Below are 14,317 nucleotides of genomic sequence, written 5' to 3'. Positions count from 1 at the left end.
GAGTATGTAAAATTTTATATAATTAAACAGTTAATGTCAAAGGGTTTGGAGGCTGTTCCAAAAAATATGTGGTTAAATTCTCCTTTACAGATTTGCACCCCTCGTTGGTAGATATATTGGTAGAAATTTCCCTTCCTACAATAAAGTATGACAAGTTAGTGAACTTCTCAAATTACATGATGAAAAATACGTATCTTTCTCAAAAGATAAATATTATAATTTATAAATATTAAAATGATTCAAAGTTCTTAGTATTTAAACTTCTCCTAAATCTGTCAGTTGTTTTATGTTTCTACCAACTAATCTACTTCATTTCAAATAATATTATAATTAGAAATCATCACCACAAATGATTTCCTCCTCCCAAAAGACCCATAAAAGGAACCAGAACATTCCTTTCAGCATTTAAATTGTGAAGAAAAAAAATCCACACAAAACTGTAGGTTCAGATCTACTCGATGAATTAAAACAAAAGAAAAAAATCTTACCAGCAGATAGAGAAAAAATTAGCATTATAATTGGAATATTAATATTTTAATGTTAAAAATGGTATAACAACTCTGGTCTAAATTTAAAATAAAATAAAATCTAGGTCTAATCTAAAGAAAGTAGTACTATCTAGTTTTAGTAAATGTCTAAAATATAAATTCAATCTTTATGAAAAATACTGGATACAAAAAACTCTCCTGATGCTGCATTCTAAAATACTGAGATGTAATACTCATGAATATTACTTAGAATACTTGAAACTATTATTATGTATATAAAAAGAGAAGGAAAAAACTAGAAGTATGTTACGTCTAAAATATGAAGTATCCCCAAAAGACTTATGTATTAAAGGTACTAATCTCATTAACCAATTAAAGGACTGATAAATTTGTAGTCAAATGGGGTATCAGAAGGTAGGGTCCAGTTAGAAAACTAGGTCACTGTGATGTACCTTTGAAAATACATCCCATCCCCAAATCTTTCATCTGTATCTGGCTCTTTCCTTCTGTCTTCTTCCCAGCTGCCATGAAGTGAGGGTTCCCCCTGCCATCTACCATGATGTTTCTGCCTTGGAGCCAGCCAACCATGGGCTGAAATCTTTGAAACCATGAGCAAAATAAACCTTTTCTCCTTTGAGTCATGTCCCAGCAAGAGGAACTCAATAACAAAGTATAGTAAAGGATATCTTTATACGTCATCCTTTTTCCCATCTTATCTATAAAAAGTATACTTTGTTAACCTCTACCCATATTGCAGTGATTCCTTATCTACCATTACCATTCAATAAGATAAAATGAGTACTCTTCTTGGGCCCAAAGCCAGTGAATATTTGCCCGCATTATTTATCTTCCTTCATTTGAACGCTATTTGCTCATCTGGATAAATTTGCTTCTCACAGCTTTCTCTTCTTGTCATTAATTCCAAATTTCCCTGTGATGTTCCTTCCCATGCACAGAGAAGTGTTTCATTGTTTCCCAAATAATAAATATAAGCCTATTTTATAGCGTTAAAGTACAAGTTTTACTTCATGTCTTCATATCAGTTAAGCAGATCTGCATTATGTTCTAGATCTGACTGAATCCAATATTAGAGACATTAAAAAGTTTATTATAAATAAATCTAATAATTTTCCCATATGTATTGGTATAATTTCCTCTTTTTATTATTAATACTTAATTCTGAAGTGAGAGAATTTGAATTGTTTAAATTACTGTATCATCATAGACAATATTCATCTCAGACATTTAGTGTTGCTCTAAAGTTAGTACCAGCTTATTTTAGATATCTGAAACTTCCTTTGATTTTTTTTTAAATGTAGAAAATGTATTTAAGCAAAAGGCAAGATTTAAAGCACAGAAAGTAACTGACATGATAAAAGGAATAGAAATATGTTCATTGTATACTTGACCCTAAAATATCAGATATGGGTTTTCAGTAACACGGTCCAGAGAAAAGAATATGTTATTGCTGAAAAGTTGGTTTAAAGCTAGAAGACACTTGGAGGTATTCCCATTAATAGGTGACTTATCAATTACTCATTCTCTGAGGAAAAAAAAACTGTTATAAAAGAAATAATAAACTATTTCTAGCTGCTGAGATAATGAAAAAAGTCTGTCAAGTTAACATAAAACCTGTTCCATGAGTAACTTTGTTGTACATTAAAATTGTTTAACTCATGTTCTTACCGTTCTCGGTTAAATTTAAGAGAATGAAGGATAGCTGGTCTTTTTTGTCTAAGGTTCCACAAATGAAGTGTATCATCTGAACTTGCACTGACCAAAGCACCCTGTAACAAAAAGCAGACAATGTTAGTGTGTGTTTTCCTTAATTTAAGAAAGCAAAATTAGCAAGGTAATTTATTGAGATTTTCATTCCTTAAACAGGTATTTGTGTTTATATAATCTAGAAATATAAAGAAGCACAGCTGTATATCCTTCAAACAGGAAGGTTAAGAATGCTGAAAGTGGAACAACCAAATGACTTATGGTGTATTGGTACTTTGAATGAATAGTTCAGTGAATATCCATTTACTAGTAGAGAGGAATAATTAACATAACATCATAGTGACTATTAAAGAAAATATACAATCTAAACTTTTGCTCTTACTTTTCACATACATACTATATACCTTTACACAGAAGCAAATATGATGCCAGTTTTATAAATCAAATATAGCACATATAAAAATTCTCCTTAGAATTTTTTTATATTTGAAAAAATATGTTTTTACTAAAAATATGCATTTAATTTAATATGCCCAAGAAGGCTCACTTAATATAAACAAAAATATGTGCAATTAAAGAAAATACTTCTCCAACTAGATTCAGTACAATTGTAAAAACACCAATGTTATCCAGCATAATAATCAAATATAAATGAATCCTTCATTAAACACAAAAGAATAGAATGTTTTCTACTTCTTATCATGATTGCAAATGCTAATGAGGCTACTGGGAAAAAGGAATCCTTCTACATAGTTGGTACAAATGTAAAATAGTACAACCTCTATGGAAATCAGTATGGAGATTCCTAAAAATTCTGAAGCTAGAAATTCCAATTGATCCTGATACTTTTCTTCTAGGTGTTTTCCAGAAAATATTAAAGACATTATATTGCAGTGATACATGCATATCCATTTTTACACAAGCACCATTTATAATAGGTAAATCTTGCTAATGGCCTATATGCCTATCAACAGGTAAATGGATAAAGAAAATGTGTTAATTACACACAATGGACTACTACTCTGCTATGAAGAAAGATGTTTGAGTCATTCATAGGAAAATGGATGCATTTTGAGACCATCATGCTAAATAAAATGAATCAAACACACAAGTTTAAATATTGCATGATTTCTTTTATATGAGAAGCCAAAAGTAAAACGAAAGAGTAAAAAAAAAAAAAAGATAACAGGAAGTAGAGAGATTTTTCTCAAAGAGGAAGAGATGGAGGGAGCAGAGAGAGAAAGGAGTGATTGAGGATGAAAAAAGGAATTAAGATGTGTTATTTACATATACCAATTCATAAAGGGAATCTAAACATTATATATTACAAACATGTGCAAAATAAAAAAGCAAGGGGATCAAAAGGTGAGTGAAGGGAGAAGGGAGAAAAGGGAAAATCTATGAAAAACAAAGAATAAGTATGCATTATGTACATGTACCAACTCACTACAAGGAATGTAAATATTATGCACTACACACATGTACTAATGAAATTTTGAAAAAGACTATTAAAGATAAAAGCAACATATGTGATTAGGCTAGATTACAAAATTTAAATTGGTAAGAAAAGAGTGGATAGAAGGAAATTTAATGAACAGTAAAGAAATTAAAGACCTTTAGGTTTAAAAAAACAATATTATGCTATGTAATTGCAATAAAAGGATTTTTTATAATTTTTTCCTTTAAAATTTAATAATTTGATAAGTACAGGAGGATAGTCTTTTATGAAAAATGTGACCATAATAATATTGCATACATACATTTTTCAAACATTTAGAACCATAATGTAAAAAGAATGTATCACTTCTAGCTTGGACATTGTTAATCCAAAAATCTAAAATGCTAGATGCTCCAAAATCTGAAATTTGTTGAGTGTGAACATGATGCAATGAGCGTACAATTCCAAGCTTGACTTCATGTGATGAGTTGCAGTCAAAATGCAAGGCCCATTGAAAATATTTTATAAAATTACCTTTAGACTATGTGTCTAAGATACACATGACCTACAGATAAATTTAATGTGACTTGGATCTCGTCCCCAATATAGTTCATTATATTGTTTATTCAAATGTTCCAAAATCTACAAAGAGAAAACAAAAAAACAAAATCTGAAACTTTCCTGATCCTAAACATTTCATGTAAGGGATACTCAACCTGTTCTATGGTATATGTGTCTGTGTGTGTTTGTGTGTGTGTACGTTTTAAAAGAAAGTAGTATATTATGAATTTTAAATAATCAAAAATCGTTACCTCATTAACCAAGAATTGGAGCTGCAAGACTGCTGCACCACTTTCATGTTGGCAATAACAATCAACACCAGGTCTCCCAAGTCTAATACAATAAAAGTTAAGGATTCTAAAATTTAATTAGCATGGACATCAAAGAGTAGAGTAGAAATATTCAAAAATGAAGGTCTAGCTTCTTCGTTAATCTTATTTTTTTAAATAAAGTGTTAGAAAGTCTGAATTTACAAAATTATATATAGCACAGATCTTTCATATCTAGAAGTTTATAAAAAGAATGACAAGTAAAACAACTGAAAAGGAGTAGTTTCTTTCCCAAAAGTAAAACAGAAATCATGATTTTATACACATCTTATTTCATTTCAGATTTAAATGACTGAATATTTTTTCCCTAAAATAAGTTCAAGATGAGCCAAACATTTTAATGTAATAAGTGAAATAATACAACTTGTAAAATATTTATTTAAGTATGATCATAACCTTAATATATACAGAACCCTCCTAATAATTTAAAACCCATGAAGCATAAATATTTGACTACATAAAATATAAAATTTCTGCATGTTAAAAAATACCATAAAGAATTTTTAAAATTGGAAATACTGGGAAATAACTAGTAACACATTATTAGGAGTCATTATTTATACTAAGAAAGTTAACATAAAAGAGAGAAAAGGAAAATAGGGAAAATGAAGGTAAGTAAGGAGGATGAGAAAATACTATAGAACAAAATTTATTGATATATCTTACACCAAAATATATGTAGTTCTTTGTGCTAATTTATCAGTTGTTTCTAAGATATAAACTGCACGACAGTTTCCACTGCCAGCCATAATGAAGACACTGGCACCAGTTTTACCTATCACTTAAACAACTAAGAAGTACAATAAAACCTTGGTTCATGAGCATAATTCATTTGAGAAACATGACTGTAATCCAAAACATTTGCACATCCAAGTGAATTTCCCCCGTAAGAAATAATGGACTGAGATGATTCATTCCACAATCCAAAAATATTCACATATAAGTGATTACAAGGCTGTAATATAATATAAAATAATAAAAGAAAATATAAGGCATAAAGAAAAATAAATCAACCTGCGCTTAACAGACTCTTCCATATAACTTAACTACATTCAGAGCAAAGATCAAGAATAATTATGCAATCACAAAAACCTCTAGAGCCCAAAAAGGTAAAATTCAAACGTATCACATGCAATCAAATATTCAGAAAAAAGGAAAAACTCATAGAAAGAAAATTCAATTAATAAAATAAAACCAAAAATAGAATAGAAAACATAAATTATAGATTTTAAAGCATTTATAATCCTATATTGAATATGCTGAAAAAGGTAAATATTGACTACAGTAAGTAGCTATATGAAAGATCTATCAAATAGAATGTTTAAATTTTTTTATTAAAGATTAGCAAACTTGGACATATCAATGGAAATATTCAAATTATAATAAAAACGACATGGACGAGGCAAAATATCAAATTATTCAGTCATGAATCAATATCAAATGGCCTATTATAGTTGGAATTGACAGCATGAAGAAGAAATGCAACAGTAGAAAATATTGGAATACTGCTCAAAATGAAATGGATTTATTTATCCCTAAAAGATTTTCATCAAAAAGAATGGTAAAGAAATACTTTAAATAAAGAAATGATATCAGATGCTATCCAGGTATACAAACATAGAAATCTGGGTACATAACAAGAAAGAACACCAGAAGTGATACACATTGGATAAATATGAAATAAACATGAATAAATATAAAATACTTTTAAAAGTTATATCAAAAAGATAACCATTTAAAGTAAAAATAATAATGGATTTGTGGCTTATGACATATATAGAAGTAAAATGATGTCAATAGGAGCACAGAGGCCAGGAGGAGCAGAGAAGAAAACATACTTTAGTGAAGTTCTTATGCTATTTAATAAAGCATAATAAAATTAATTAAAGGCAAATTATAGAAAGTTAAAAATGTATACTATAAAGTATAACCAGAAGGCAACTACTACTAAAAAACCAGAGTTAATAAGCCAAGATAGGAGAGTTAAATAACCAGAGTTAATAAGCCAAAAAAGGAGATAAAAATGGAATCATAAAAAATGCAACACAAAAAGAAAAGGAGAAAAGTAAGAACTAGTAAGATAACTAAAAAACAAACTGCAAGATAGTAGATTTAATCTAATCACAACAATACCACACTAAGTATATAGTATTTACAACCCAATTAAAATATGATTGTCAACATCAGATTTAGAAAAAAAACAAGATAAACTATATGATGCCTACAGAAACTCCTTTTAATATACACAAATAAATTTAAAGCAAAAACATAGCAAATTATACACCATGTAAACACTAATTGAAACATACATAGAAAGATATTAATATAAACAAGTTACATTGTTTTTTTGTTTTTTTTTTTTTTTTTGGTTTTTCTGTGGTACCAGGAACCGAACTCACAACCTTGCACTTGCCAGGCAGGCGCTTTTGCCGCTGAGCTAAATCCCCAGCCCCAACAAGTTACATTGGAGAACACAGTATATTTCCATGATTTAAGATAGTCACTTCATAATAATAAATGAGCAAGTCATCAAAGGGACACAAAAATCCTAAATATCTATGTATCTAATAAGAAAGCTTAAAAATACATAATGCAAAAAATAAGAGGATCACAAGTTTGAGCTGAGTTCTACCTGGGAAACTTAGTGACTTTGTGAGATCCTGTCAAAAACTAAAAAAGTTTTTAAAAGCTAAGGATGTAAGTCAGTGTGGAGGCCCTGGGCTCAGTCCTGAGTACTGGGGGGAAAAAAAAAAAAAAAAAACTACAAGGAGAAATAAACAAAGCCACAATTAATAGTGGGGTTTTCTACATCTCTAATAACTGATAGAAAACAGAAAACAGTAATAATGAAGACTTACATAAAAAATTATCAGTCAACTTGATCTAATTAACATTTTTAGAGCACACTACTCAAAAATAACAGAATACATATTCTCTTAAACTGTGACAGGAACAATTACTAAGAAAGGAATATTTAGTGGTATAAAAAAAAGCTTCAAAACACTTGAAAGTATTGCTGCACTAAAAAGCATGTTCTCTAACCATTGGGGAATTGTTACAAATTGATAACAACCAGAAAATTCTCCAAACATTTATAAATTGTTACAACTATTAAATAAACACTAGTGGAAAAAAAAAGAGTAATTAAGGTACTTTATAATGAACATAAAGGAAACTCTCAAATCAATGACCTAAGCTTCCATCTAAATCCAAAAAAATTTTAAAATCGAAGAGTTTCAGGCATAATGGTTAGAGCCTGTAATCCCAACACATGGGAAGCTAATGTAAGAGGATTGCTGCAAGTGTGAGGCCTGGACTACATAGTAAGTTCAAAGCCAACCTGAACTACATAAGAGCCTGTTTTACAAGCAAACAAATACATAAATAAATAAATAAATCATACAATTAAAAATAAAAAAGCAAATTAATCCCCAAACTGGCAAAGGAAAGCAATAATAAAAATGAGCAGAGACATCAATGAAACAACCAAACAAAAAAAAAAAAAAAACAGACTAACAATAAAGAAAATCAGTAAAACCAAAAGCTGGGTAGAAAGATTAAATAAAATTGATCAATTTTCATCTAGAAGGATCAAGGGAAAAATAAAGAATATAAATTTCCTACATAAGGAATTCAGGGATAGATGTTACTATAAAGCCATCAGAAATTAAAGATAACAAAGAAATATTTACTCCAATAAATTTTACTAAGTAGCAGGAGGTGGTAGCAAATGCCTGTAATCCCAGCTACTAAGGCTGATGCAGGAGGATCACAGGTTCAAGGTCAGTCTTTCCAACTGATCCTTTTTCAAAATAGAAAATGTTTAAAAATAAGGCCAGGATGTAGCTCAGTGGTAGAATTTTCACCTCACAGGAGCAAGACCCTAGGTTCAATCCTCAGTAGTGAAAAAATTTTGGCAAAATAAAAGAAGTGGACAAATACTTGGAAAGACACAAACTACACAAGAACAAGAAACTTAACAATACCATATTACATAAGTAAACTGAGTACTCATTTAAAATCTTTAGTTCAACAAAAAAATCCAGGCCTAGAAAAAAAATCACTCGTGAAATTTATAAAGCATTTACATAAAAGATAATACCACACCTACAAAATTCTTAGGGAAAATTTAGTGGAATGAATACTTTCAGACTCATTCTACGAAGCAGTACTTTTCAGTACTAAAGCAAAGGCATCACAAATAAAGAAAAACTTCAAATTAATGACTCAACATAAATTCAAAAAACACTGTCATCACTATTATTTAACACTAACAAGGGTATTCACAAGTGCAATAAGGTGAATAAAAAATGGCCCACTGGTTAGAGAGGAAGAAATAAAATTTTCTCTGCAGTGAACACAATAATCTATGTGGAAAACTGTAAGAATCATAAAAATGCACTAACACTAATAATTGAATTGGATAAGGCTGCAGATGCAAGACAGAAAGTACACAATATACTGTACTTTTATCTACTGGAAAGAACAATTATATGTTTTTTTGTTTGGTTGGGGTTTTTTTGGTTTTTCTCTGGTACCGAGAACCAAACTCACGACCTTGCGCTTGCCAGGCAGGTGCTTTGCCACTGAGCTAAATCCCCAGCCTCCAATTATATGTTTTAAAAACTTCATTTATAATAGCATGAAAATTATTTTGGAATAAGTTTAATAAAAGATGTTTTAAAATATTTTATTAAAAGCAATAAAATATTGCAAAGAAACATTAACAAAGAACCTAAATAAATGGATATATGTGTCATATTCATAAAAGATTTATCATTAAGATGGCAATCTTCCCTGAATTGATCTAGAGTTATTAAACTTAAAATCCTAATAGCCCTCCTTTTGACAAAGTTAGCAGCTGAAAAATCATTTCATTAAATCATAATGTGGAGACAGCTAAGCTTTCCCCAAGGAAAAATTTTTATTCTGAATAATTGCCTTCATCTCCAAAGATTAATGCCTCTTTGTAGGTATTGAAAAGAGCCTGTTTTGAAAAACAAAAGATAAAGAGATCTTGGGGGGAAAAAACATGTAGGTGAACTTATGAAAGTGCATACAATATATATGGACTTTTATTTCTCATGCCAATACTTCCCATAATGAATTTACCACTGAAGAGATACTGAAAATGTCAGTGGTAGAATGACTATCTGGTGGTATATTACCCTCTGTCATCAGCCACTCCTCTGCTTTTTTTTCCCTCTGCTTTCATAATGGAAAATGGTGAAACGGGGTATCAGAAAAGGAGGCTATTCCCTAACCCAATATTGTGGGGCCTATTACAGCTAACTTAAAGCTTATCTTTGTTGAATGTCCAAGCTGTCTGAAGCAGAAACCAATGCTAAGCCATCAATATTGTATCATCCCTCGATAAGACCAGCCATAAACTTAGGAGAAAGCTAATTAAATAAAACCACAAGAAACTCATTCCATCCCGGAGAAGACAATAGATTTTATTTACTAAGATTGCTACTTATTGCAAGTATGAGTTTTCCTTGATATGTGCTATTACGTACTAGAGAAACAGTGATTTATCATCATGAAATAACATATAAAGTTGCCTTCAATCAGAAGTCTCAGTTGACAATGAAAGAAGCGCAACAAATGGCACATAATGATTGGACTCATTAGACCTACAATGCATATAACATAAAAAAATAGCTTTCAGTGCAGTGAAAAAAGACCCCTACACACTATTGGTATGAAAATAAATTAATACAACCACTATGGAAATCAATATGGATGTTGCTCAAAAAACTAAAAATGGAGCTACGATTTTAGCTAGTTAAGCTACACTTCAGTATATTCCTGAGGTAATTAAACTAAGCATACTATAGAGATACTTGCATACCTATGTTTACTGTATGATAAAATTCACAATTACAAATTATTAGTTTATTATATTAGATAAATTATTGTATTAAAATTCACAATAACTAAGTTATACAAATAGCCCAGGCACCTGTGAATTTAACAAAGAAAATGTAATATATATACACAGTGAGTATCATTCAGCTATAAAATAAGAATAAAATCATGTCATTTTGGAAAATAGATGACATTGGGAAGCACTGTATTAATTAAAATAAGCCTGATTCAGAAAGACTAATGTTGCGTGCTTTCTCTCATTTGTAGAATCTAAACTAAAGAGAGGTGACAGGAAAGTAGAAGGAAAACTAAGAGAAAAGTGAAGGGAAGAGAGAAAGGCAAAAAAAAATGATAAGGGAAGATCAAAGTATGTTTTTCACATGTTCAAATATGCCAAAGCAAAATCCACTATTTTGTGTAGATAATGTGCACTAAAAAGTTAAAAATTTAAACTATTAGCCTAAAGGAGGCCAGAATAGCCACTTAAAATCATTATAAGTACATGATAACTTACAGTGTCAGAATGTCATATTCAACATGAAGATTAATACTTTGAATCAATGACTGTATTAGCTGGAATGAGCAGATTTAGGAAACAAGGAGTGGATGGAGAAGTTGACTTTTCAAATATTTCTCAGTAACTATATGGAAAAGTATGCTTCCTGTCCATAAAAATTTAGTCTGCATTGGACTAGAGCTACTAATTCTAGGAAAATGCAACATTTCTACTAGGAAATACAAGAATTAGAGTAAACCTAAAGCTATCAGTGCCACTTAAGTACTTAAATTCTTCATGCAATTAGGCCAACTGGCACAGGAGTAAAGTGTTGTATTAGAAACTGACACTGATTGGGGCTGGGGATTTAGCTCCGTGGCACAGTTCCTGCCTGGCAAGCACAAGGTCGTGAGTTTGATTCCTGGTACCAGAAGAAAAACAAAAACAAACAAACAAACAAACAAAACAAAAGACACTGACATTGACTATCATGAAAAGCTAGGGTGGCTGTTATAAAAATGGGATCAGAAGAAGTTTCTTGATACTTCCACCCCCAATAGTAATCTGGACATAAAACAAATATGAGCAGATGCAGAAAGTATAGCTTTAAAAGTGATTAGTAAATCAGAAAATAAGGTCAAGGTAAACCCACTAAGAAAGCAAACTAAAATAGAAGTGTTGTTGACAGCAATGAAAATCTAGCAGAAACAAAAAAGAAAGGAGATAATAGAAAGCTTCTGCACAGCAAAGAAAACAGAGTGAAGATACAACCTAAGAGAATAGGAAAACATTTTTACCAGCAACTCTTCGGAGAGAGAGCTAATATCTAGAAAAAAGAAAGAATTCAAACAACTAACCGCCCAAAACAAATGTTCTAATCAGAAAATGGGCAAATGAATGGAACAGCTACTTGTCAAAAGAAGAAATACAAATGGCCAATAAGTACAAGAAAAAAAATATATTCATAACCTCTAGCCATTAGGGAAATGCAAATCAAAACAACTCTGAGACTGCATTTGACCTTAGTTAGAATGGCTACCATCAAAACACAAAAAATGACAAATGCTGGCAAGGATGTGAGGGGAAAATGGAACCCTATTATGTTGTTGGTGGGAATATAAACTAGTAGAATCTTTATAGAAATCAATATGGAAATGCCTCAAAAAATCTACAGACAGAAATTCCACTTGACCTAGCCATTTTGTTCCTGAGTATATTTCCAAAAGCTTTAAAGATATCATTCTACAGTGATACATGTATCTTCATGTTTCTAGTGGGACAACTCCCAATACCTAAACTATGACATAACCTACACAGCTCTCAATAGACAAATTAATAAAGGAAATGTGGCATATATACATTGTGGAATAGTATTTAACCATAAGGAAGAATAAAATTATGTCATTGTGGGAAAATGAATTAAATTTGAGCCATCATGTTAAATAAAATAAGTAAAACACAGAAAGTTGAATATCATCACATAGTTTCTCTGATAAAAGAAACCTAAAATATACATACAATGAAAAGTAAAACAAAGAAGAGATGGTAGAAAACAAAAAGGTAGACTTGTTGGAGATAGAAAAAGGAACAAGGGTAAGGTAGAAGGATAGGGGGCACTTAACGAATCTAAAATGATCCAGATATGCTATATAAACATACAATTCTGAAAAAACTAACATAACTATGATGTATGGCAAACACACTAATAAAAAATTATCAGTTACAATCTTGTAAGTAACTGGTGGCAGTAGAGAACGATAACTCCTTCCCTAACTCTCCTGTTGTGTTTATTTTAGACATTACACCTGAGTAGCACCTAAAAGAATCAGGGGCAGAACACAGTAAGCTTGACATGGAGCATAGGAGTAACTGAATAGTGAACGAATGTGGATTTCAAACAAATTCTATCAGTGTCCTGGCCATATCCCTTTGTTCATTACAATTTCTATGCAGGCAGACTCACCTTCAACTACCAAAATCTGAAGACTTTAGTCACTGGAGCTCACTTTGCCTATATAAACAATAGAATAAAAGTTCTGGAGAATAATGCTTTCCATTCTCTATCCTGTTCTCTCCTGCCAAATGAAGTAATGATTGACAAGAGTTAGATATCTCACCTTTGGAGAATAATTAATGCCATATCTACTCAAGAATTTAAATTTGTAATTGAAAATACCAAGAAAGAAATTCCAACTACCAATCACTGCCATGGTGAATTCCATCAAACATTTAAGAAAAAAAAAACACCAGTTCTATACAAACTTGTCCAGAATATACTAAACAACTTGAACTAGATGTATTAAGACCAGCATTGCCCTGCCAAATACACCAACCAAAAGTATTATGAGAAAAAACATACACATAAATTTTCAAAAATACTGACTTTTAATTTTTTACTTTTTGACATACTTTTCTCAAAAGGCAACAAAATTATAGCAACAGGAAAAAAAAAAAAACCTTAGCTAGGAATTAACCTAACCAAGGAAAGGACCTCTACAAAGAAAACTACACTAATGGGTTAGGAGATATGAACGATAAAATGAAGGTTTTTTGAATACTGAAACTCTTCTGTATTCTAATTACAGTGGTAGTTACATATATTAATCCCTGCATTTAAATTCTCAGAAAATTGATCAAATGCATCCTATCGTAAGTGACCTCTCTTAAAAGTATTAGGTTAAAATGCAAATCTATTCTTCATGTAATCAAACATTATTTTAAAAGGCAGAGGTTGTCAAATTGGACAAAATTTCAGACTTCAGGGTAAGATAGTGGAACAAGAGTATTTACTGTTTGACTGTAAACTAGAAAGAAGAAATTATAATATATTCATACATTCTGAGAAAAGAAAGGGAAAAAGAGTCCTGGGAATTAAGAGGTGACAATAAAGCTAAAATGCATAAAGAAACAAAGGCAATGCTCTCGAAAAAAAACTGGAAGAAATGGAGTTCTCCCAAACTCATTGATGGAAGCCAGTATCACCCCAATCCCAAAACCAAATAAAGACCCAACTAAAAAAGAAAACTATAGGCCAATCTCTGCAATGAGCATAGAAGCAGAAATCTTCAACAAGATATTAGTAAATGAAATGCAGCACATTATCAAAAACATGATACATCATGATCAAGTAAGTTTCATCCAGAGATGCAAGGATGTTTAAACATATATAAGACAATAAATGTAATGCATCACATAAACAGCAGCAGAGTCAGAAGCCACATGATCATATTAATACATCCAGAAAAAGCTTTTGACAAAAATCCAACACCTATTTATGATAAAAACCCTGAAGAAAACAGGCATAAAAGGACCATACCTGAATATGATAAAAGATTCCATCTTACTCCAGAAAGAATGGCAATCATTAAAAAACCAAACAGAGTGTTCCAGGAGCGGCTAGACACCTGGG

The 14,317-nt window shown here is 30.9% G+C and overlaps 1 protein-coding gene across 9 annotated transcripts in view; it reads right to left on the bottom strand.

Annotated features, from left to right (window-relative positions):
* Positions 1-14,317, bottom strand: part of Stxbp5l (syntaxin binding protein 5-like) — a 369,984-nt gene that overhangs the window by 273,066 nt on the left and 82,601 nt on the right. For all 9 annotated transcript variants that reach the window (XM_005386478.1, XM_005386477.1, XM_005386476.2 and 6 more), the window contains exons 4-5: positions 4,464-4,545; positions 2,175-2,275 (exon numbers count right to left, since the gene is read on the bottom strand). In XM_005386478.1, the coding sequence (XP_005386535.1) occupies positions 2,175-2,275; positions 4,464-4,545 (183 nt within the window). The remainder of the gene's footprint in view (positions 1-2,174; positions 2,276-4,463; positions 4,546-14,317) is intronic.

The sequence above is a fragment of the Chinchilla lanigera genome, unplaced genomic scaffold (assembly GCF_000276665.1).
Source record: "Chinchilla lanigera isolate Chin_1 unplaced genomic scaffold, ChiLan1.0 scaffold00026, whole genome shotgun sequence".
In the NCBI taxonomy this organism is placed as follows: domain Eukaryota; kingdom Metazoa; phylum Chordata; class Mammalia; order Rodentia; family Chinchillidae; genus Chinchilla; species Chinchilla lanigera.
This window is presented reverse-complemented; position numbering and strand designations above follow the sequence as displayed.